The sequence below is a fragment of the Alosa pseudoharengus genome, unplaced genomic scaffold (assembly GCF_046254945.1).
Source record: "Alosa pseudoharengus isolate Yale_2024_CS ecotype anadromous, Long Island Sound unplaced genomic scaffold, YU_APseudo_1.1 YU_APseudo_1.1_scf_3, whole genome shotgun sequence".
Lineage (NCBI taxonomy): Eukaryota > Metazoa > Chordata > Actinopteri > Clupeiformes > Clupeidae > Alosa > Alosa pseudoharengus.
Window position 1 is genome coordinate 42,399,712 of NW_027468718.1, and position 23,060 is coordinate 42,422,771.

General features: G+C 46.7%; 1 protein-coding gene across 3 annotated transcripts in view; it reads right to left on the reverse strand.

Annotated features, from left to right (window-relative positions):
- Positions 1–23,060, reverse strand: part of col18a1a (collagen type XVIII alpha 1 chain a) — a 79,646-nt gene that overhangs the window by 17,590 nt on the left and 38,996 nt on the right. For all 3 annotated transcript variants that reach the window (XM_076264317.1, XM_076264318.1, XM_076264316.1), the window contains 12 exons: positions 13,244–13,785; positions 10,596–10,679; positions 9,838–9,888; positions 6,680–6,767; positions 4,617–4,717; positions 3,737–3,754; positions 3,413–3,595; positions 2,002–2,028; positions 1,823–1,885; positions 952–1,041; positions 771–821; positions 15–128 (listed from right to left, as the gene is read on the reverse strand). In XM_076264317.1, coding sequence (XP_076120432.1) covers positions 15–128; positions 771–821; positions 952–1,041; positions 1,823–1,885; positions 2,002–2,028; positions 3,413–3,595; positions 3,737–3,754; positions 4,617–4,717; positions 6,680–6,767; positions 9,838–9,888; positions 10,596–10,679; positions 13,244–13,785 — 1,412 coding nt within the window. The remainder of the gene's footprint in view (positions 1–14; positions 129–770; positions 822–951; positions 1,042–1,822; positions 1,886–2,001; positions 2,029–3,412; positions 3,596–3,736; positions 3,755–4,616; positions 4,718–6,679; positions 6,768–9,837; positions 9,889–10,595; positions 10,680–13,243; positions 13,786–23,060) is intronic.

Consider the following 23,060-nt stretch of genomic DNA (forward strand, 5'->3'; position numbering starts at 1 on the left):
TTCAGGCAACCTACCGGTATACCAGGGGCTCCAGGTGACCCAGATGATCCAGATCCGGAAGACCCCCCATAGCCAGGAGGACCTGGGGGCCCAGGTGGGCCAGGCAGACCAGGTACTCCAGGTAGGCCCTGTTAGATAGACCACACCAATACCTTACTGGGTGACATTAATCACTCCACTTGACTGTTGTTGAGGACAAGACTATGTAATAAAAAAGAAAATGCACACTTTCATATTCCGATTTCATTCCCGACCAGAGTCGATTTTTGAAGGATCTGAGATCTTATTTATTTTCATAAGAAATGTTTTCACAGTAATAAAAAGATCTTGCCCTTATTTGTACGTTATGCAACAGTCTTTCGTATTGCATTTATAAACAATCTAGCAATGAAATCTAGTCTACACAAAAAAACTCCATAAATGGGTTTAAATTCACTCTGAAAAACTGTGTGCCAATACATGCTGTACGCTAAAACAGTTCTTCAAGGGTCCGACGTGTTGATTCTTCTTCTGGGAAACCAAGTTAATCATGGATTTGAGGGATAATAAACACATCCAGTAACCGTCACAGCAGAGGTGCTTCTTTGCTTAGAAGGGTTAACACACTGCGTTCCCTTCAGGGTCATGTTTAGGAAGAGGCCGACAAATAAACCAGTTGAGTCCGAGATTGTTTATAAAGGTTTAGGCCTACGCAGCAGCTATGCTAACAGGAATGAGGAGATCTATAGGCTTTATCTTATATATATATATATATATATATAACAACCTACCCGAACACTCTCCAAATCAGGGAACCCAGAACCCTCCAAGTCCACGTAGGTCTGACGCAAAAGGAAACACTTATTAGTCCGAATCGGAAAACACTTCTCGAACACACAGCAGGAGAACGACTGTGAATGTTCCTGCCTTAAAATGCTGTCTAGTTGGTCAAGCCAGTGGACCCAAACTCACAAGTCTGTCTCGGCCTCCAAGGCCAGGGCCGGGAGGACCAGGGGGACCAGGTGGACCACGGGGACCTGGCTGCCCATCACCACGGTCACCCTAGAAACAGAGGACAAACAGACACAGGAGAAAGAAAAGAAATTGTGACTGAAGAAGACAGAAATGATCATTTATTGTCATGGAGATATAGTGTTCATATATACTCTGATGCACTGTTGTAGATATCTGATATAGTGTTCATATATACTCTGATGTACTGTTCTAGATATTTGATATAGTGTGCTTATATACTCTGATGTACTGTTCTAGATATTTGATATACTCTGATGTACTGTTCTAGATATTTGATATAGTGTTCATATATACTCTGTATAATCTAGTGCCATGTTGCAAGAAAGGGAGGGATGCTGACAGATTGAACAGGCTTATTAAGAAAGCCACCTCTGTCATAGGGGGTGGGATTCAGTTGGACATATTGGAAGGGGTGACAGGGAGGAGGATGCTTCACAAGCTGATGAACACCTCTCGTCCCCTAAATGAGTACCTTCAGTGGCAGGCTAATCCCCCCCAAACGTTCCTCTGAGAGACAAAAAAAGGTCATTCACACCAATGGCCATCGCACTATAGAACTCTTCCCACCTTTGCAGCAATGATGAGGCTGATGACTGGCGTAACTTGTCTTTTTTTATTGTTTTGTACTTATTTTACTTGTATGTGTGCGTTTGTTTACAGGATGGTGCTGATGTGACAGTCCAATTCCCAAATTCCTTCAGGACGAATAAAGTATTTTGTTATCCAGTTGGGTTCTGCAAAGCACCTTGAGGCATACTCTAATGTTAAAGCGCTATATAAATACAACTGAATCAATAATTGAATATACCTTGGTTCCTTTTTGTCCGGGGTCTCCCGGTGTCCCTGGGAATCCACGAGGTCCCACGGGCCCCTGAAGAAGTGGCAAAGGGACAAAGAGTTCAGTGATGCGCTTCAGCTCTGATGTGCTGCATCTGTACACTGTATGTATGAGGTTCACTGTCAAATGCATTTACTAGGAGGACTTACAGCTTTGCCGTCTTCACCAGGGTCACCCTGTAAACAGAACGCAGAGAGTAGTTACCGTGATGCATCTCCGCCTGACGTGACCAACAGGGCTGAAAGCACCCTATCTATTACTTTAAGGAAGGCTTCAAGGGCACGGGGCATACTGCTTTTGCTGGATGGGTACGGATTAGTCAACAGACACCATCAGACAATCAACCAGCGAACCAAGCCAGGTCCATAAAAGAGCTTGATGCTCAAATAATGTTCTCTATGGTACACTATGCAGGTTTAGGTATTTTTGGCTACTGTAGAGCTCCCTCTAGAGTTGCGATATACTTATATTTTACTCTGCTGTTGTAAATAGCAAACTTCTTGTGACTTGTCCCCCCAGTACACAATGACATTGCTTTTGTTGTGGAGGTGAAGGATTAACAACAGCCAAAATCTATCTCCAAAGAGCTATATCTATTGACAAGGTAATGTTTCACCATTCTCCAAAGAGCTGCATCTACTGACAAGGTAATGTTTCATGATTCTCGCAAGACTTGTCAGGCCGCCGTTCTTGAAGTTGCATGGCTGGTTTTCTTAGTAGCGACTCGCTACGTCTATGCTGTATAGCTATGCTACGTGAATGATTCGCCTGTTACAAGTTTGTTTACCATCACATTGGCTTTGTAAAGGTTATATTAAGTAAGTTCAGTAAAATAGTTGTATGCAACCTCAACCTATCTTTTTCCTTCAACTAATCCTTTAAGATTTCCTAAATCTTTGTTAAAAGATCCTGCGATTTTGTCCTTCTCCTCTCATTTGATGAATTTGTCTATGTGGGTGAAATGTACTGGTACCCACAATCTAAGTGGATGTTTTCTTACACATAATAATGGATCCATGGATAATGGCTAATGGCTAATGAAACAGTACAGGTTGAAATACATGTATGACTACTGCCATGTTTCTTCCAGGCAAATGAGACAAAGAGAAGACACATACACACACAGACAGACAGCCAGCCAGCCAGCCAGACAGACAGACAGACAGACAGACACACACACACACACACACACACACACACACACACACACACACACACACACTTGACACCACTGGCAGTTATTCTCTTTCCATACAGCTCCCACCTGAACTTTACTCTCCCCTTTTCACTACTGAAAACTGGGAGTAGAAAACGATCCAGTGATGACAGGCAAAAGCAGCACTTTGTCACATGCGGCGGATGAGAGCATTCAGATCCAGGTCACACACCCAAGGACTGCGCTGGCTGCTGAGCCTCTCCCACTGTACATATTCATGCAGAGTGCAATATAATACAACCCACACACTTAAGAGCATCCACTGAGTCAAACCCGAGAGTACCTATTCAAAGAACCTGGGTGAAAGGTCAAGAGAGCCAGTAGCTGTTAGGCACATCACTCACAGGTTCACCGTCGGCTCCTGCAGGGCCAGGTGATCCGGCCGGCCCAGGTGGTCCTCTGGGGCCTGGAATGGTTTGGACCGCTGACCCATCGCCTGGGTTGACGACACTAGTTCCTGGGGGCCCAGGAGGTCCAGGAGGCCCGGAAGGTCCGCGGTCCCCTTTAGGACCAGGCGATCCCAAACCCTGTTTCAGCAACACACGTTTACTCAAACATCAGCTTTATGGGGATACCGACACTTGTACTTTACCAATCATAATGGACTTGATTGCCTGAGTATATCAACTGTGTGCTGCTGTTCCACATGCATATCAACAAAATCATACCCTGTCTCCTTTGGCACCCTGAAAAACAAACAAACACACACACACAGACACACACACACACACACATTAGTAGAAACTCATTATCTCGCATAACATTACCACAACAACTTCACAGCAGCAGCTTCCCCATTCATATTGACAGTCACTGGACCAGGACAGAACACAACACAAGCTGCTGGGAAGTCATTTTGGAGTGGATACCACAACACAACTGTCTAAACACTCCAACATTTAAAAAAATATATAAAAAGAAGAATGCACAGTGCCCTGGTTACATTGCAAGTAGACCATTAAATAAGTGATGCACCAATGAACAGTGTGTAAAAGCTAATTGGTACCCCATTATGTGTACCCCACCCCTCAGCTTCTCCCCTATTCTAACCACAACCATAGCAAGCATCATGTAATATTTTATACTGTACACTCACAGCACATGATTGTGTAAAAATATGAACAGGCACAGTAATAGACTGAGTGACCATATGATGGAGACCATATGATTTGAGGGGGGGTGTGTGAGAGAGACAGAGAAACCGAGAGAGAGTTCATGTGTGTTTGTGTATTATGTGTGTGAGTGCAAGTGTGCAGGTAGTGCACCTTCCCATTGTGTGTATGTGTGTGTGTGTGTGTGTGTGTGTGTGTGTGTGTGTGTGTGTGTGTGTGTGTGTGTGTGTGAGTGTGTGAGCGTGTGAGTGAGTGTGTGTGTGTGTGTGTGTGTGTGTGTGTGTGTGTGTGTGTGTGTGTGTGTGTGTGTGTGAGTGTGTGTGTGTGTGTGTGTGTGTGTGTGTGTGTGTGAGTGTGTGAGTGTGTGTGTGTGTGTGTGTGTGTGTGTGTGTGTGTGTGTGTGTGTGTGTGCGTGTGTGTGTGGGGGGGTCATCACCTTCTCTGCACGGCCGCTCCCTCCTCCGGCACCGTAGTCACTCTCTCCCTTCGGGCCCGTGTCTCCTCGCTCACCCTTCTGCCCCTTCTGGCTCGGTCCAGCTGCAGACCCAAACACACATCAGCATCCTCTCAGTCACGCCACTCAATGGGGATCAATAAGCTCTTTCAGCATGTGAAGGCATGTGCTGGATTCATTATGCTTCCTCACGACGCCTTCATCACTAGGTTACACCGTGTGCTAGCCATGTGATGGAGCACCACTCTCTTTTCCGCTTGCAGGAGAAGAGAGAAAAAGCAACAACAACAACATCAAAAAGCAAGAGGCCATCCCACCAACGCATGCATAGCTGCTTCTGATCCACTCTGTTTGGTTTGAGGAAAGGGAGCTGGAGCACACTGATCACTTGCAGTCTTTTATTTTAGTGCAAACAGACTAACGTTTCGACACAACTGTGTCTTCCTCAGATCGACACAACTGTGTCTTCCTCAGAGTCATTGACACAGTTGTGTCGAAACGTTAGTCTCTTTGCACTAAAATAAAAGACTAAATTCTTCAATTTAAAGTTTCTTGTCCTACTGAGAAGCACCTGACTGCACAGTTTCCAAAGGATGATGTGTGGAATGCCCACTCTGTTTGGTGTTCTTCTTGCAAGGTGTTCAGCCATAGAAACAATCAGCACAGCAACAAAACTAAACAACATGGTTCCCATGACCATCACAACCTTCATGCAATGCCAAATACATACTTTTCTTTTCCAAGACTAGACATGGAAAAGGATCATGAGTATCCTTACGCATCCATCACATGATCAGTAGAAAGTAATCCCATTTAAAATAAGGCTCAGCTAGTGTCACAATGTGTGGGACACTTTCAAATCTCTCCATCAAAAAAGTTCAAACAAGTTGAACTTTTCTATGTTGCTGCATACACCGAACATCCAAGCCCTGCCCTCTTTGCAAGCGATGACCCACCTTGACCACCCCAGGTCCTATCTCCGGAGTGATGGTCCACAGAGTGTCTCTCAGTGTCATAGGCTACACAAAACATTGAGGAGCATTAAAGCCTATCTACCACAGTGAGGAGATGATAAGGACATGGCATTTGGTCTTCAAAGTCTGGTACAGTGCAGAACATTACAATTGTATCAGTGATTAAATTGACTTAAAAAAAAAGGTCTGTCACAAGACATAGATATGCGCAGATCACATAAAATTGTCCCATGATGCACCAGAGCTTGGTGAGGTACTATAAACTGCAATACAAACTAGAGCTGTTTTTCTGACATTTATCTGTCTATGTCTCATAAACAGTAAACAGAGATGTCTATTTATTCAATCTGTTAGATGTTTTTATTTGTACCCAACTATGAAAGGGATTAAAATGTATGACTGACAGATCCAGACGATTAACTGTGGCCTATAATGGAAGCCCTTCCCTGCTTCAATAACAACATGGCCTCTAGAGGGTGCCAAATACCAGATTACGTCCAACCTAGATGGTGGTGCTATTCCACACAGCATGTGTTCAAAGCTCTCTGAGTGTAAAAAAATATAAATATCGTTATCTTTCCCAGACATCACCATGATAACAAGACTCAGAGGAGAGATCAAACTTGCACTTGCATTATGAAACACTAACACATTCGCAAACACACGGACGTATGCGCGCACACACACACACACACACACACACACCTACACACACACACACACACACACACACACACACACACACACACACACACACACACACCTACACACACCTACACACACACACACACACACACACACACACACACACACACACACACACACGGCACAGGGATGAAGCCACATGCTTGTGGCGGGTGCCTCTGCCTCTGCGTGCCCCTCTGACTCATATCACATAAATCCTGGCACACACAAAACAGCACGGCAAAGTAACACTCCTTGGAGCTAAAGCAACACTGGTTATCATCTAAAGAGTGGGCCGAGTGTGACGGACAGCTCCCTGGCGAGCAAGTCTCATGATGATGGTGTGATGGGAGGCGTGTGTGTGCGTGTGACGTGTCGATGACTCACCGGTCTGTCTGTGGACAGAGACGCCAGAATCGCCCTTCGGTGATGTCACTGGAGGTGGCTGGATCGGCCGCAGGGAAGGAGGTGTAGTCTGTGGGGAAGCAGGGGGATTGTGAAGGACATTTCAAGACATACACACACACACACACACACACACACACACACACACACACACACACACACACACACACACACACACACACACACACACACAGACACACACAGAGACACACACACACACACACACACACACACACACACACACTCTCTCTCTCTCTTTCACGTACACATACACACACACATACATTTACAAATAATCTCTCTCTCACACACACACACACACACACACGCACACACACACACACACACACACAGACACACACACTTACACAACACTTACATTCACCAACACACATGCTCTCTCTCTCACTGAGACTGCATGTTATTTGCTTCATTTGCTCACTCACCATGAGAGCATATCTATCACAGATTTCATCTACTCCCCATATGGCTTGAGTTGAACCATTTCATTTGGGCCTTACTAGACTCCATGCGTTAGCGTTCCCTTGTACTGTAGTGCCTCTGCTTCTGGCAAACAGATCGCCATGATCAGCATAAACCACAACAAAACACACAAACTACAGTACTCCCTGTGGGGGCCACTGAACTGTTTTGAGTCTGCCTCGAGCCTGGCGCCGATTCTTAGCAACGGACTACCTAGCAGTAGGGGACCTACAGTATGGGCGAGCCTAGTGTGCAATTAGCCACATTTTTGCGCAACGTGACCCGTTGGGTTCTGAGCGGATTAGAGAATCCACAGGTAGGGGCAGCTGACCCGGCGCCGGGCAGCCAGAAACAGCACCACCTGCAGCTCAGACGGCAGGAGTGGACGCCGGGCGCCCGCTCGGTCTCTCCGGTTCCGAGCAGGGGGGGGCTGGAGATGATAGCGGGATCCGTCCGCTCCCCTTCGGGCGGCTAATTCGACCGCCTCCTGCCTGATGATGCTGACAGCCAGTGATGTGGTCCAGGGAGAGCCATCGCTCCAGAAGAGGAATGTGAGTGTGTGTGCTTTAGAAGGCTTTGCTTGTGCTTAGGGAGAATGAAGCTCTGACTGATGTGGCTGGCATATGGAAAGTGGAGTGTTGAGTGTGTGTGTGTGTGTGTGTGTGTGTGTGTGTGTGTGTGTGTGTGTGTGTGTGTGTGTGTGTGTGTGTGGGTGAGTGTGTGTGAGTGTCTGTCTGTGTGTGTGTGTATGTGTGTGTGAGAGAGAGAGAGAGACAGAGCGAGAGAGAGAGCGAGAGAAAGAGTTCATGTGTGTGTTTGTGTGTATGTGTGTGAGTGTGCAGGTAGTGCTCCTTCCCGATGTGTGTGTGTGTGTGTGTGTGTGTGTGTGAGTGTGTGTGTGTGTGTGTTTGTGCAGGTATCAGGGCTGGAGGCGGGGGGAGGACAGGACAGGAGTTGGTTGCCAAGGATCTGCCATCACGTCTTGCTACTACACTGGGAGTTGAATGAGGGAATATTTGCCACGATGGAGCATCCTCCTCCAGCCCCCAGCTCCGTGGGAGATAGCACTAATAGCCCATCCTCCACTCATTCTCCACACATGACACGCCAGGCACGGCTCTATGAAGTGCCCGGTTGGGAGATTTAGGGAAACATGATAGGAGACGACAGACAAGAGGAATCCTTCACTGTGGAAAATCAACCAACTTTCAGAGGCGTCAGCCCACTCTTCAGTTATTGTTTAACTTGGAGACCAGCACCAGGGGAACTTGGCACAGTGGTGGGAATTGTTCTGTAAAGGTGATGAGGTTTTATAGAACATACTTTCCAAAACTCACAATGTATCACAGCAGGGGGCATACGTGATGAAGATGATAATGATGATAATGATGATGATGATGATGATGATGGCAACCGCACTCACATGCTCCCTGCCAACCATGCTGATGTAACTGGCCCACAAACAAAAACAAACCCAGAACACTCGCAGCACTGAGACGGTGCACAGTTTCACATCTCTGCGTACTCTAAGGCAGCGTAATGAAGTTAGGCATGTTTACATGTTTACTCCACCATCACGAGCCGCCGCAATCTTGATTTTTTAACGACAAATTACACAATATTAAATTACAGACGCCTTCTTGTCCATCACTCTTGTCATGCTTTACACATGCCAGTTTAAATGACCTTTTTCACCTCTGGGGCATGTTTTCAGCTATAAGAAAAAAATTAGCCTCAAAACTGCGCTAAAGCTTTCATTCACTGTGAAAGGCATTAGGAAAATATCCCAGGGGCGCGGTCCATCACATCAATCTTATATAGATTTCCGCCTCAGACAATGGAAAAAATCTCACATGTCTCGCATGAAGTGAGTGTGGCAATATTTTGTGCTCGCACCTCCTCTTGCCTGGTCTTGTTAAACGGCAGAATCCATCACTAAGCGAGGGCTCAGAACACAACTTCACTGTATTACAAGGTGGAAAAAAAGCTGAAATCAACAGCCTCTCCTGAATGTACAGGACCAGCTGTTGAACGCCTTTAAAAGCTTCAGACGTACAGTGCTAATAAATGCTTGTCAGAGGAAGCGAAAAGTCTTACATAGTAAAAAAAAAAAAAACAAGATGCTTCAAAGCAGGTTGGAATGAGACTCTCATAGACCCACACTACTTCAAGCACGCCAGGAAAAAATGAGTGACCAAAGAGCCCCCCCCCCCCCCACACACACACACACATACACTTACCTTATCCCCCCCACCCCCACCCCCCCAAATCCTGAGCCTCACTAGTGATTGAGAAAACAGACAGAATAACAAAACAGGACCTCGTGGCAGAGGCTTCCCATGCAAACGGACGCTGCAGGAGCCACCTGGTTTTCCCCTCCTCTGTAATTGGGTCGCCGACGTGCACAGACAAGGCACGGGCCCATGTGCTAGCTAGGTATCGAGACAGAGAAAAAAAAGCAAGCGGGGTAATTTTGCTCTGCCGTGAAGCCTCTCTGGCCACAGGTGCTGCTGGCCTGCGAGGTGAGATGATTAGGTGCCCCTGTCACACATTGTATATATCCCGTCGCAAGAACTCATGCGACCTTTCTGCTTGACAGAAAGGGTGTGTGCGTTTGTAAAGTCCATGTCAAAGAAAGTCCAAATGAAAGGCATTACCGAGTCTGTGGAGCTCGTCTCTCCCTGGCCACTTCCGTAATCGCCCGAGGCCTGCAGAGATGGACAAGGGTAGGAGGGAAAAGGAGCATTTTTCAGTCAGTGTCGTATTCCATAATAAGATATTTACAATGAGAAGCCATTCATCCTGACATTATCCACCGCTGCTGGAGGCTGTGCTGGAAGCATAGATCTTATTGACTGACAATATGGTTTACCCTACCGATGACCTATCTAGAGGCAGAGCATTCTTTCCAGGGAGGTATGTCATTCCATATACCACTCGGTAGCCATAGGGTGCACTATTCATCAGCTCCCTGACAGAATGCTTGGCCTTTATAACTTCAGGTCAAAACGTGGTGCTAAAAATATGTGGAGCTTAATTAAATCCTTCCAAGCTACATGTCACAATATTTCTTGTTGCACTGCTAACTGAAAAGGTTTAATACAGGATAAAATCCAAGCAGTATGGATAGAATGTAAACACATCCATCTGTGAAATGTAGTACATTTAGTGCTGAGAAATGTAGTTTATTTAGTGCTGGGAAATGGGGATTATTTAGTACCTTTGCTGTTGCTTTCAAACCCACACAATTTTCCATTAGTTTGAAATGCATGTCTCATTTATTAAGAAACCATGTTGTTACTGATTATTTTGTGGCATGTAACAGCATGTCTGTGGCACAGTTGACCGTTCACGCCTGTTAATATTCTGATATTTGGAAGAAGCAACAGTAGTCAGAGAGAGGTAGCCTACTCACTGCATCTGAGTCATCTCCATCTTCATCACAATGCAATTCTGCAGCCTGGGGATCTCCAACGACCCTCAGCTCGGCAATCACACCCTGAAACAAACAGAGAGAGAGAAAGATAGAGAGGGAGAGGGAGAGGGAGAGAGAGAGGGGGAGAGAGAGAGGGAGGGAGAGAGAGACACGTTTCAAAGGATGTTTCATATCTGCATTTCCAGGCATGACGTCATGTAGATCATAGCATGCTTCGGCAGCGTTGTTTGCTGCTGCTCATTTCTGAATGTGCTCAGTGTCGTCCTTGCGAGGCCTCGGCTGCCATAGAAAACTGATAACGAGATAATAATTTCCCTCAGATGTCGGGCACTTCAAAGGCGTGTTTGGAAGCTGCGCGCTGCCGATGCAGTGGGATTTCCCCTTTGAAGATGTTTGTCTAATTACTGGCCCAACAGTGATAACATTCACACTTACATTAGGGTGGAGGGGGGAGGGGGAGGGGGAGTAATACAATCACATTCCCATATGTTAGGCAGCACACATGCACTTCTCGCAGTTGGTTCCAGTGGCGGTGCATCCGTCCAAGCCCATTTGGAATAGGCATTATCGGGAGGTTGCTTCACACCGGTGTCTAAGGACACCTCCCTCGCAGCAACCCACGGCCTCAATGTACTTTTGTCTGAGTCAAAAAGTGTGAACCCCCTCAAAGAGCAGAGGGGGAAACTTTATGATGGTTTAAAAGAGCTTTTGTGAGCCTTTATGTGTCACAGACAGAAAGGCTATGGAACTTAGCACTTCAAAATCAGAATTCAAAGGAAGGATCTGCGTGAGCTAATACTTATCTGATGGCCACGATCAGACAGGGTAGTCCTCTCTTAATAATCACAATGAAAACCTCCACTATGGAATGGAGTTATACTCTTCTCATAGTGTCTAGAGCAGAGCTTGAAAGAGCACCATAAAATTCAAAGCATACCATGCTACACTGCCCCCAGTCAATTTGCTTTCTTGCAGGTCTTTTGTCAGGCCATCCTCTTTGGGGCAGGGCTGGGGGCATTCTTGTTGGCCAAAGAGCATCACTATGGCTTTGAGGAGAAAATGCATGGGAGGCACACTGAAGCTCACAGGATGACTGTGGGAGAGAGCCACACACCCCAGAGAGGACAGGGAGCAGACAGTCTGTCTGTCTACAGGTTTTCAGACCCAGTGCCTCCATCTTCTCCATCCACTACCACTGGCCTGATACTAGTTGTAACTAGTGGATAGGCTACTATTAAATCTGCTGCCATTCAACTCCCTATTCAAATGAGCCTGAATGTGAGATTACAGGCCTTGGACTTAATGTACTAATCACCCCACTGTATTTGTTTTTTAAATGTAATATTTCACTTTTGAACAAAGCTCTGACAAATAAAACCCTGCAACCCTGTAAACAATACAATTTCACTAGGCAGGCTACACCCCAAAGCATTTACTTCAACCGTTCATTTCAGATCAAACAAGTAAGTGCTAAAACGGCTGTTTAAATTAAATCGTTCTACTAAATTTTCTTACAGCTGCTCTTGACTGGGAAGGACAGGCAGCGCTCCGAGGACCATTCAGAGGGCCACGGTGGGCTGCCTATGGCATTTACTGTGTTATTCTTGAATCAGCCCCAAATGCTTTACACAAGCAAGGAACTGAGGCAATAACGGTGAGAAGTCAGACTTAGCTCTGAGTCTAAATGAAACTCTTATCTGTTACACTCCCTGACTCTGTTTGTCTCTTTGTCCTTCCCTCTGCTATTTCAGTCTCTGTCCCTCTTTTGTTCTTTATCTTCTCTCTTTCACTCTCTCTCTCTGACTCACTCTCTCTCTCTCTATGCATGTGTGCGTGTGTGTGTGTATGTGTGTGCGTGTGTGTTTCACTGTCTGTGAGTAAGTGTGTATGTGTGTCAGATAAGATAACGTGGGTGTTCATGTCATTTGGCAGATGCTTACCAGCAGTTGCTTCCGCCACTAATATAATAATCAGCAGCATAATTTCTCTCTCTCTCTCTCTCTCTCTCTCTCTCTCTCTCTCTCTCTCTCTCTCTCTCTCTCTCTCTCTCCTCTCTCTCTGTCTCTCTCATTTCACTCACTCCAGTCTTTTTTTGGCCCCGTATGATTACCTCTGTCAGGTCAGAGTGTAGCTGTCTGCCCACTCCATCCGATCAGAGTGGAGGTCAAAGGGTCGGCTGCTGGCTCTATGGGGCCAAAGTTAACGGGAGATAATGGCCCCCCCACAGCTCGCCAGTGCAATTAACTCCAGCGCTGGAGAACGAGCGCAGGATGTAGGCTGGATGTATTTCCCTTTATGGCCTCCCCTCCACTGTATATTTTGATTCAAAGCAGGCCAATTTGACCGATCAAGTCAGGCAAGACTTGCCCTCTTCTCTGGTTTCTGTTTCATGTGCCTGCCTGAGCTGAATGTTCAAGAACGCAGCCTGGTGTGTGCATGTGTGCGTGCATGTGTGTGTGTGTGTGTGTGTGTGTGTGTGTGTGTATTTTTCAAAACCCATTGCTGCTGTCTAATTTCCATCCTCGCTTCTTGCCTTGCCGTGACAGCACTGAAAGTATTTTCTCAGGAATATCAAAGGGCTTGCTGATGTTGCCGTTAGCCGGGGAGACGGGATGCACGGTACATACCAGGAACTTATCTGGGTCGGCCCCGCCGGCCTGCCCGACGAAGATGCCCGCGCCGTTCTCCATGTCCATGTCGTCGGGCGAGCGCTCAAAGTTCACGACCTGCTGGTCCGTGTCGCAGTTGAAGAAGAGCAGCACCCTGTCCTGCTTGACGCTCAGGGCAAAGCGAGTCCAGCGGTCCTGCATGGAGGGCACGGTGAAGCTGGCCGCCTCGTACGAGCTGGTGGAGTCGGGCTCCGTGTAGTAGAGGATGATCCGCTGGCGGCCCCCCTGCACGGCCGACAGCTTCACGCCCACGTACATGATCTGCTGCGTGGCGTCGGTGACGGCGAAGAGCACGCCGCCGCGTGATGTGGTGGGCTTCAGGTGGAACATGAGCGAGAAGTCGCGGTAGAAGGGGTTGGGCAGGTGCGCGTGGGCCAGCTGGCCCGTGTTGGAGCCGGGGCCGAACACGTAGCCGACGGTGTTGTCGGGGCTGTACGCCAGCTCGATGTCGGATGGAGGAGGGTTCCCAATAAGCTGCAGCAGAGACAGTCCGCTCTCCTCTGTGGACGGGACAGGGCAGAGGGTCAGTACATGGGCATATCACACCGACAACTAAATAAGCCAAAAACATACAGAATTGAAAAGACAAGAGGAGCTTAGGGACATGGGGTAACTTGGATAGAAGGTGGGATATGTTGGGGATATGTTAGAAGCACTGAATTAGTTGAATACACACTCTGACACACGTGAGTTTCACATGGTGACAAGGAGAGACGCCACTGCTGTAGTACTGTCAGTTTGTTGTTTGTGACATTGAAAAAAAATACAAAAACTTCTAAAAACTACATAAGGAAAAAACTTGGAACATGGCCTGACTTTGAAATAAACGGCTGTCTTTTTTTGCAGAGAGTAATCCTACACCAAAGTAGAGCTTCAAACCAAACCAGAATTAGATGGCAATATGCCTATGGACTTGGAACAAATAAAACAAACCCTCTGGCTCCAATAAACTCACACAAAAGAATGGGAGGATTGTCGTTCCTGTTCAAGCATGAGCCTCTTACTGTTATTATTACTATTTTCTCCCAATATATCTCTATATATATTGCCTTGGGAAAGGGGTGGGAATCTTGCTCTTTCTTTGACCTTTAAACAGAAATGGCTATAAAACTGAACATCAACAATGATGTCCTAAAAAGGTAGAGGACAGAAACATACCCCGGTCTTGGCAGAACAAATCTTTCAATCTGACACAGTATAAGTAGAAAACCAAAAGCTTTCAGTTAATACACGCCAACCCAAATTGCACATTCAGTTGAAAGCTCTGTTGACATGATGCTAAATGGCATTGTACAAAATATCAAAACCTGAATAAACAGATATGGTTGAATTATTTATTTATATCGACTTCTTTATTTATTTGGTTGGTTTTCTTTCACAAGTGACTGTTTCACAATCTGCCATGGTGACAACAATCCTTCCTCAGCTGCTCTAAGGCGACTGAGCTCAGATGCAGTGGAAAACACAGAGCTATCCCAGCAGGAGCTGTGTCAGCATTGGTATAAGTATAAGTATATATACTCTTTTGATCCCGTGAGGGAAATTTGGTCTCTGCATTTATCCCAAATCCGTGAATTAGTGAAACACACTCAGCACACAGTGAACACACAGTGAGGTGAAGCACACACTATTCCCAGCGCAGTGAGCTGCCTGCAACAACAGTGGCGCTCGGGGAGCAGTGAGGGGTTAGGTGCCTTGCTCAAGGGCACTTCAGCTGTGCCTACTGGTCGGGGTTCGAACCGGCAACCCTCCGGTAACAAGTCCGAAGCGCTAACCAGTAGGCCACGGCTGCCCCTGGTCTAGTCTGAGCAGGCACCACCACCCTGACCACTGCGCTCTCAGGCCCATGGGTCAGATGGACTCCTCTCCTTCACACTCGGGCCGCCATCACTCACCACAGGATCCCACCAGATTAAAAAGGCATCCAAGCTTGTCGCCAGATAACCAACTTGGACGTGGAAAATGTGCCATCCCTCCTATCAAAGCCCCCCCCCCCCCCCACACACACACACACACACACACACTCCACCCCTACCCCTCTGTGCTGTCATGTCATCAGCATGGAACAGGGGCAGCAGCTGGACACCGCAATATCTCCGCTCCCACAGCTATCTCCCATGGCGACAGTGATGGAGGGCAGGCGCATCATTAAAGAAGGTTCCGAAATAACAGGGAGGACAATGAGCTGAGTGTCCACTGCACCCACACAAACCTTCAATTTCCACTATGCAAGGCACAGAGACAGAGAGAGATTTTACATGTATTAATAGAAAGTTCATCTTTCGAGTTAAGCTATCTTTTATTATCAATGTTTCCTAATGAAGTCAGTTATGAATGAATGAATTAATGAATGAATGAATGAATGAATAAATGAAATCAGGGATGAAAAACATTCCAACATACTGCCTCTACAATTTACTACAAACAAAACACAGCTTCCTTCAATTAACTCTGAGCATTACAAATGGCATCAAACGACAGCTCATGCTTGAAACTGATAGCTTGAAATCCATACCAGGTGGCATAAAGCCTTATTTATCAAAACAGGGATTCAAAGGCCTTCAATAAGCTGTGGGCACTACATCATTAGGAACTGCAGATGGTGCCTTTTGTTGCAAGTCAAAACATATGAGGTCCTCAGCCACACAAAGCTGCCATACCAGCTCGTAGCCTCGTAGCATCGGAGCCTCCTCCACCAAAACAAAACAAACGTTTCAGAGAGCCACACAAACACGCACCGTCCCGCAGGCACTTCCCCGACAGGATGAAGTCTTGGGTCTTAACAAGGCCTGGATCAAGCCGGGGACTAAATTAGCCAGAGCGGGAGGAAACGGCACAACTCCATTGACGGAAACTCTGAGAACCTGGGGGGGGGGGGGGGTCTCCTGTTCCCCAGATGGTTTTGTGTTTGTGTGTGTGGGTAGAGAAAGGTCAAGTATAGTAGTACATGGTAGTAGTACAAGTACATGGTCAATATACTGTTGTCCGCCAAGCACCAAACACTTGGGGAGAGGGGATTTTTGTCTCTCTTTTTTGCTGTGTGTGTGTGTGTGTGTGTGTGAGAGAGAGAGAGAGAGAGCGAGAGAGAGAGAGAGAAAAAGAGAGAGAGAGAAGGAAAGAAAGAGAGAGTGAGACCTGAAAATATCACTTTTGGGAATCTGATGTCCTTGACTGAAAACATTTCTGACAGCGCGCAGTAAATTGTGATTGCAAAATAATCCAGATGTTTATCCAAACAGAGTGAAGCTAACTCTCTCAGGGCCTCTGGGTGTGTGCTCATGGATTGACACCCGCCCCCCACCTGACATTTCACATACATATGAACACACACACACACACGCACACACACGCACGCGGACACACACACACACACACATACACACAAACTCGCACACGCACACACAAACTCACACACGCACACACACACAAACTCGCACACGCACACGCACACGCACACACACACACAAACTCGCACACGCACACGCACACGCACACACACACACACACACAAACTCGCACACGCACACGCACACGCACACACACACACAAACACAGCTTTTGGCCTCATACTACCCTAAACTCTACCCAATTCTAAATGTTTCATTCAAGGCAACTTATTCTATTGTCTTTCCTCAAAAGAAAACAACACTTACACTAGCTTCACATCACTAGGATCGTGTGTGTATAAAGCAGGGTACAATGAACAGCTGAAGGTGCTGGATTCCTGGCCAAATTAAAGAAGAGCGCAGGAATGTGGGGGTTATCTTCAAAAACAGTGTGCGACTTCACAGTGTGTGTGTGTGTGTGTGTGTGTGCATCTGACAGGCCAGCCTTCACTGCTGCCACTGCTTCTTCTTGTTGTTTTCCCTCCAGCATCCTCGTCGTCTGATGTGGAGATCTAATTTGTCTTTATTTCCACGGGGCTTCCTTTGCCAGCCTCCTGCACATGTCTCTGCCCCTGGTATCATCATCCCAAACAGGGCCACTACTGCATGCGTTCCTGCCCCTGCATTCCAACACAAGCCCTCATTTAGAGCACAGCCTAATTACTATGCTGTCCAGATGTGCACTCTCTCTCTCTCTCTCTCTCCCTCCACCTCTCCGTTGTCTCTCTCGCTGTGTTTTTTATGCCCCTCTTCCCATCACTTTCACCCAAACCAACAATCATCAGGCCACTCATCCACATGGCCCGGGGTGGGACGAGAACACTGCTACGCATGTCTACAAGATAATACAGGACTCTGATCCAAAACGACATGAAAAACGACATGTCTGGAGTCTGGTTTGAGGCGGCATTGCGCTACATTAATTCCAAATGTGATGTGCTTGTCATTGTTTCTAAGTGGAACAAAGCCAAATTATATGGTTTGTATTTCTTCCAGGGAACACAGACAAGTACAGTAGATTCCCACAAAGCACTGATAACACTCTGGGGTACCTTGAGGCCCTGAGACAACTGTAGCATTTACCCTGCTTAACTATCAAATATGTCGCAACTATATCACAACGTCTTCGAACCAGGCAAAACCTTTTTAAAACCTTTCACTGGAATATAGATGTCAGTGTTCTGCACTGACGACCAAGACGAGGTGAAGGGCAACACAGGCTGATCCATTTAATCAATACAGATGTCTCCGAGGTTAAACATTAGCTCTTAAATGCCAGCGTCTATTCAAGCATGAGGCTGTCTCCCTTGTTCTTAATCACTGACAGCTAAATGACTCAGAAGAGTGAGGGGGGACAGAGGGAGAGTGCAAGCCCCTGAATGGGCCTGTTGGAGTTTATGGCTCCTGTTAGTTCCATCTGACTTCATCCCGTTCCCCATGCTAAAACACAATAGCCAAGCGGCCCCTGCTTCCCATCACCAGTCACCAGGAGTGAGAGGGAGAGATTAAACATAAACACTCACACACACACACACATACACACACGTGAAGATAGGGAGGGTATGGTTGATAAAGCTGCGAGGATTTGACAAGACTCATCTCCACGTATACTCCAAACACCCCGCTCCCCACCCCTCTCTCAACCCTGCCGTCAGCCTTTCACCCCCACCCACCTAGAAATGCTCCCAGGCTTCTGAGGAGATCAGTGGGAGAGAGAGAGGGAGAGAGAGAGAGAGAGAGAGAGAGAGAGAGAGAGAGAGAGAGAGAGAGAGGCAAAAGACAGTTGGGGATTTCAAGCTGAATACTCCCGCCCTCCCGTCTCCCCATCTCGTCTCCAGGCAGTGCTGCTCCTGAGCGCTATCCATGAGAAAATGCGGAACATCTGGAGGTTCTAAATTACCATGGAGAACTGAAGGGCCCCCGGGGCTATGTCCAGCCACCAATCAAAACACCTCCCCGGGGGCTCGGGGCTCTCCTGACGGCACCCACCATCCTTTCTCACCGCTGAAACCAACCATCCCCGGCTGACGGTTAAAGGCCTGCCTCGCAGCCAGGGCAGGTTCAGCTGCGGACGCGTGGAGCTGCTCGCATGGGCGGGAAACAGGCTTTGCTTGCCCACACAAACCACCAAACACAAGCAGGCCAAAGTGGATTAAACAAGGAGCAGGCTGCGTCAGTTGAGTGACTCAGAGGTTGTGTCGTGCTGCCCGGGTTGACCTGTTGTTCACATTTCACAAGCAAATTTCATTTGGGTTATGAACAAGACTTCACTGTGTACTGCTGACTGGTGTGGAACACTTTTACTCCTGTGCGGTATGCAGTGGGCTTGTGCTTAGCCAGATTTTACATTGCCCTAATTTCCACAGGAATTACAAATTCATTTGGTTACCTAATTAAGTTTACCATTTGTAATGCTACAGTATGTAACCATATATTTATTGAACAGAGATTTTAGAGAAACATAAAGATTTTGTTGTTGTTGTTGTTTGTTGCCTAAGGAACTAATCCTTTTAAAATCCCCCATGGACTTTGCCAACAACATTGCCATGAGAAAATGTTTCATACTTTATCATTTGTTTACAGATATTAAAAAAAACTATATTCATCTAAACAAAAAGACACAGAACACTTTCTCACTGAACACCTACATGTAGGTAGACTTGAGTGGAGCTTCACACAGCTTTCCCATAAATCCCTGCCTGAACTTTAATACGTGCAGGGATTAAGGGGCCAAAAACATAACCAAATGTATCGGTTTTCTTTGCTTAATTGGGTATAATCGTCGAATAACCTGAAGCAAAAGATCTGAGATATATGTGATTAAAGGCGTCTATTCCATGCAATGCTTCAGTGACAACCACGGCGGCGTTCTAAATCCAGATCCAGATGTCTGATTGGACGCTGAGACTCAAAGAAGAAAAAGAGAGACCACACAACCATGTTCTCTGTGAAAGCACCCCACTGCTTGCTCTTCACATGGATGAGAAATCTGGCTATTTAAGAGACCCACAAGGGCTATGGAGAGCCTATCTGGCGACCGTGCGTGTGCACACAGCATTTTCCCCTTAATTGGAGCCCTCTAAGCAGTTCTGCAGCATTTGCTCTGGCAGGTCCCGTCAGGCAATCCGCCAACACAAAAAGCACTGAGGCCTCCTGCCATAACGAGGCGCTGCCAAGTGACATCCGCAAATACTTCCAAATGCCATGGCCACCACTAAATATCAGACAGTGCCACATCCAAACACAGGGCATAGCATTTAAATAAGACAGATACAAAGGGATTCATTCTCCTTTGCCTCGCAGACTCCAAGAGCACAGTGCTTTTCATGTATAATAAAGGCCAGGCATCTTTGCCATGATGTTTTAACACTGTGGGCTTTTCCTCTGACCCTGGGCACAGAGGGTCCTACATCCTGTCTGAAGTCTGGTGCCAATCAGAAGCGCCCTTGTTGCAAAAAGAACACGCCAAGGGCCACTGACCCCCACCCCCATCCCCAGCCCAACTCATCCACAAGCTCAATCAGTATGATCTTCCCACGGGCAGGGCAGCTATTCTTCTCTCTCTCCTTACTCTCTCTCTCTCGCTCTCTCTCTCCCAAATCCATCCAATCCACCCACACACCATCACTCACACACATGCATGGACAACCCTCTGCCTGATATCAGAGCCCTGACAGTGTGTGCGTGACCCCTTTGTGATGCACACACCGAGGAGCTGGTGTTACATCCGCCTCCTATGGAGCCCCGCCCTCTCTCCACCTCAGACATACAAGGGCCAGCGATGACAGATCCCTCCATACAGGCTCATCTCTAGAGCTTGACAAGGAAAGCCCCTCAGGGACCTGATAGGCCTACTACACATCTCTCTCTCTCTCTCTCTCTCTCTCTCTCTCTCTCTCTCTCTCTCTCTCTCTCTCTCTCTCTCTCTCTCTCTCTCCCACCCACCTACACAGGGCCACTGTTGAAGCAGACAGCAGGGAGTGATTGACATTCTGAGTGATAGGTATACTGTATAGGTGCAAAAGAAAGAGAAGGTGGAGGGAGGGTGGGGTGGAGGGAGAATGTGGTATCTGAATGGGCTGTTAAGCTCGGAGAAGAAAAGTTAATTAACAATGAAGTCAATTGATTCTGGTCCCAGGGCACTTGTAAAATATTATCGCAGGTTTTTAACTATCAACCAAGCCCAAAGAAAGCCTGTGGAGAAAATCCATTAATGTTAACTTGCAAAGTTAACATCATTAGCCTTTTCACAGCGCTAAAAAATGTGCTCACAGGGGCCACACATTGCATCCCTCCAGGGGCTGGCACATAAATACCGGAGGAGTTCAAATTTAGAACAAAAGTCAGAGTCTACAATGTCTCTGGTGCACAAGGAGTAAGGTAACCCGATACAACTCCTTTGTGCTTCAACAAAATGCTTGTATAGAGAATTTACCCTGAGCTTTAAGGCTTGAATGTCAACCATTAATCCATATCACTGAGTCAGGATGTTGTATCACTGCGAGCTGATTTGGCTGAAGTGTTTCCAGATGGTGTTACCCAAGGCAATGTCTAGTCTGACAATCTCTTTAAGTATGAGCTGTTAGAAAAACAGATATGCTCCAACAGACTGCCAGACTGCTTATGTCTTCATGCTGACCTCAGGGTCAGACACACTTGCCATTTCATGACTCTTGAAGAAAGTATAATAAAACATTGGCCTTCAGCCCAAAAGCATAATTCAGTCAAAAGTAGAGTTGTCTGCAAGGCAGAAGAACTTATCTATTCAGGTACACTGTATACTGCAATGACATTGTGTCTACTAGAGACACTTAAGGCAACAAGATAATGCAAAGCACCTTAAAAACACTCAGAAATATTCTGTGACAGACAGAGTCTGACAGAAGCATCACACCCACCCGCCTAAATATGGGAGGCATAAAATCCACTTTATCTCTCTCCTGAGATAATTCTCATTTCAAATCTCTAGCACACTGCAAGACATTCTTCCAACACAAGAATAAATCAGATAGGTTGAGAAACAAATCTGTCTCACATTACATGCTACATGCCACGACCAATTAGGCAACTTGCATCATTACACTCCTTAGACCACAGCATACTCACAGGGGTTTGGCATTTGCAGAGTAGAATACCAATGATTTCCATGAAGACAACACAATTAGACGTTGCACTGTTCTCAGTTCACTCCCATGGAATGAGATATAGAAGCTGAACATCTCTTGTCAATGAGATCACAATTCTATGTTCACATGTACTTCATATCAGTAAGGTAGAAGAAGGCATTTCACGCTAAGCATATTGACATTGATAAAAGACAGGCAGATAGTTATCTAATAATTGATCTAATATCATGTTCTCTGCTAAAATTTCACATCTCCAGGTGTTCAACCTACTTTGTCTGCACTTGATAACTTTTGACACTCGGACAGTTGTGAAATACTTGTTTTCAAGAGAATGTGTCTACTGTAGGGTATTTTAATTGCAAAACATATGACCTGCAATCAAAGCATGTCCTTTACATAAACTGGCTTGTCTAATCTATTCAGACACAGAAGCCTCAAACCCTGATTACTTCAGCACTCTGCAATTTCAGTGAGCAATTGGTGCAAGCTACCTCAAATACTGTTATCATGGAATGAGTTACTTTTTACAGCTTGGGTATGGAAAGTGAGCAGATTTCACTGGTGTGAATTGATTTGAGTTATGAGGAATGTATGCGCAACACTTGAGGAGCGAGGCATTATCAGTCACATGCAAGAGCAAGAGGCATTTACACTGACATGCAAAGCAGGCCATGCAGCTGAGCTCGGTTCTGTGCAGTGCCATGCACGGCTTCTGTATGTTCCTGGGGCCAGTTCAAGCAGGTGCGGTGAATGTGCTCAGACAAGGAAACACTTACTGGCTACATTCCCCACACACACACACACACACCATCACCACCCCCACCCGCCTTCACCGCAGAGCACCCCTTTAAACTCTGGCTTATGCAGTTGTCCAGGACCACACAGCACACTTGGCCAAACAACACAGTTCACAACAGGTGGATGACACACACACACAAACACACACACGCACACATAAAACAAAACAACACACAGGACAGGTGGTGCTGGTTAAAAGAATGCATCTCGGATCAAAGGAGATGCATTCTAACCTGCCGTTACCTTTCTGGTTACTAACTGACAAGCACCGATAACCTTCATCACCACCATCATCATCACCCCCATCATCACCACTGTTCTCGGGCAGAAGGTGACACTCCACGGGGAGCCGACCCTCGGGCAGGACCGTCCAGCAGCTGTCCACCAGGACCTCGCAGAAGCTGCGGCAGGGCAGGTGGGTCCGGGGAGGAGGAGGGGGACGCGCTCCCGGCCGCCGGCCGCCGC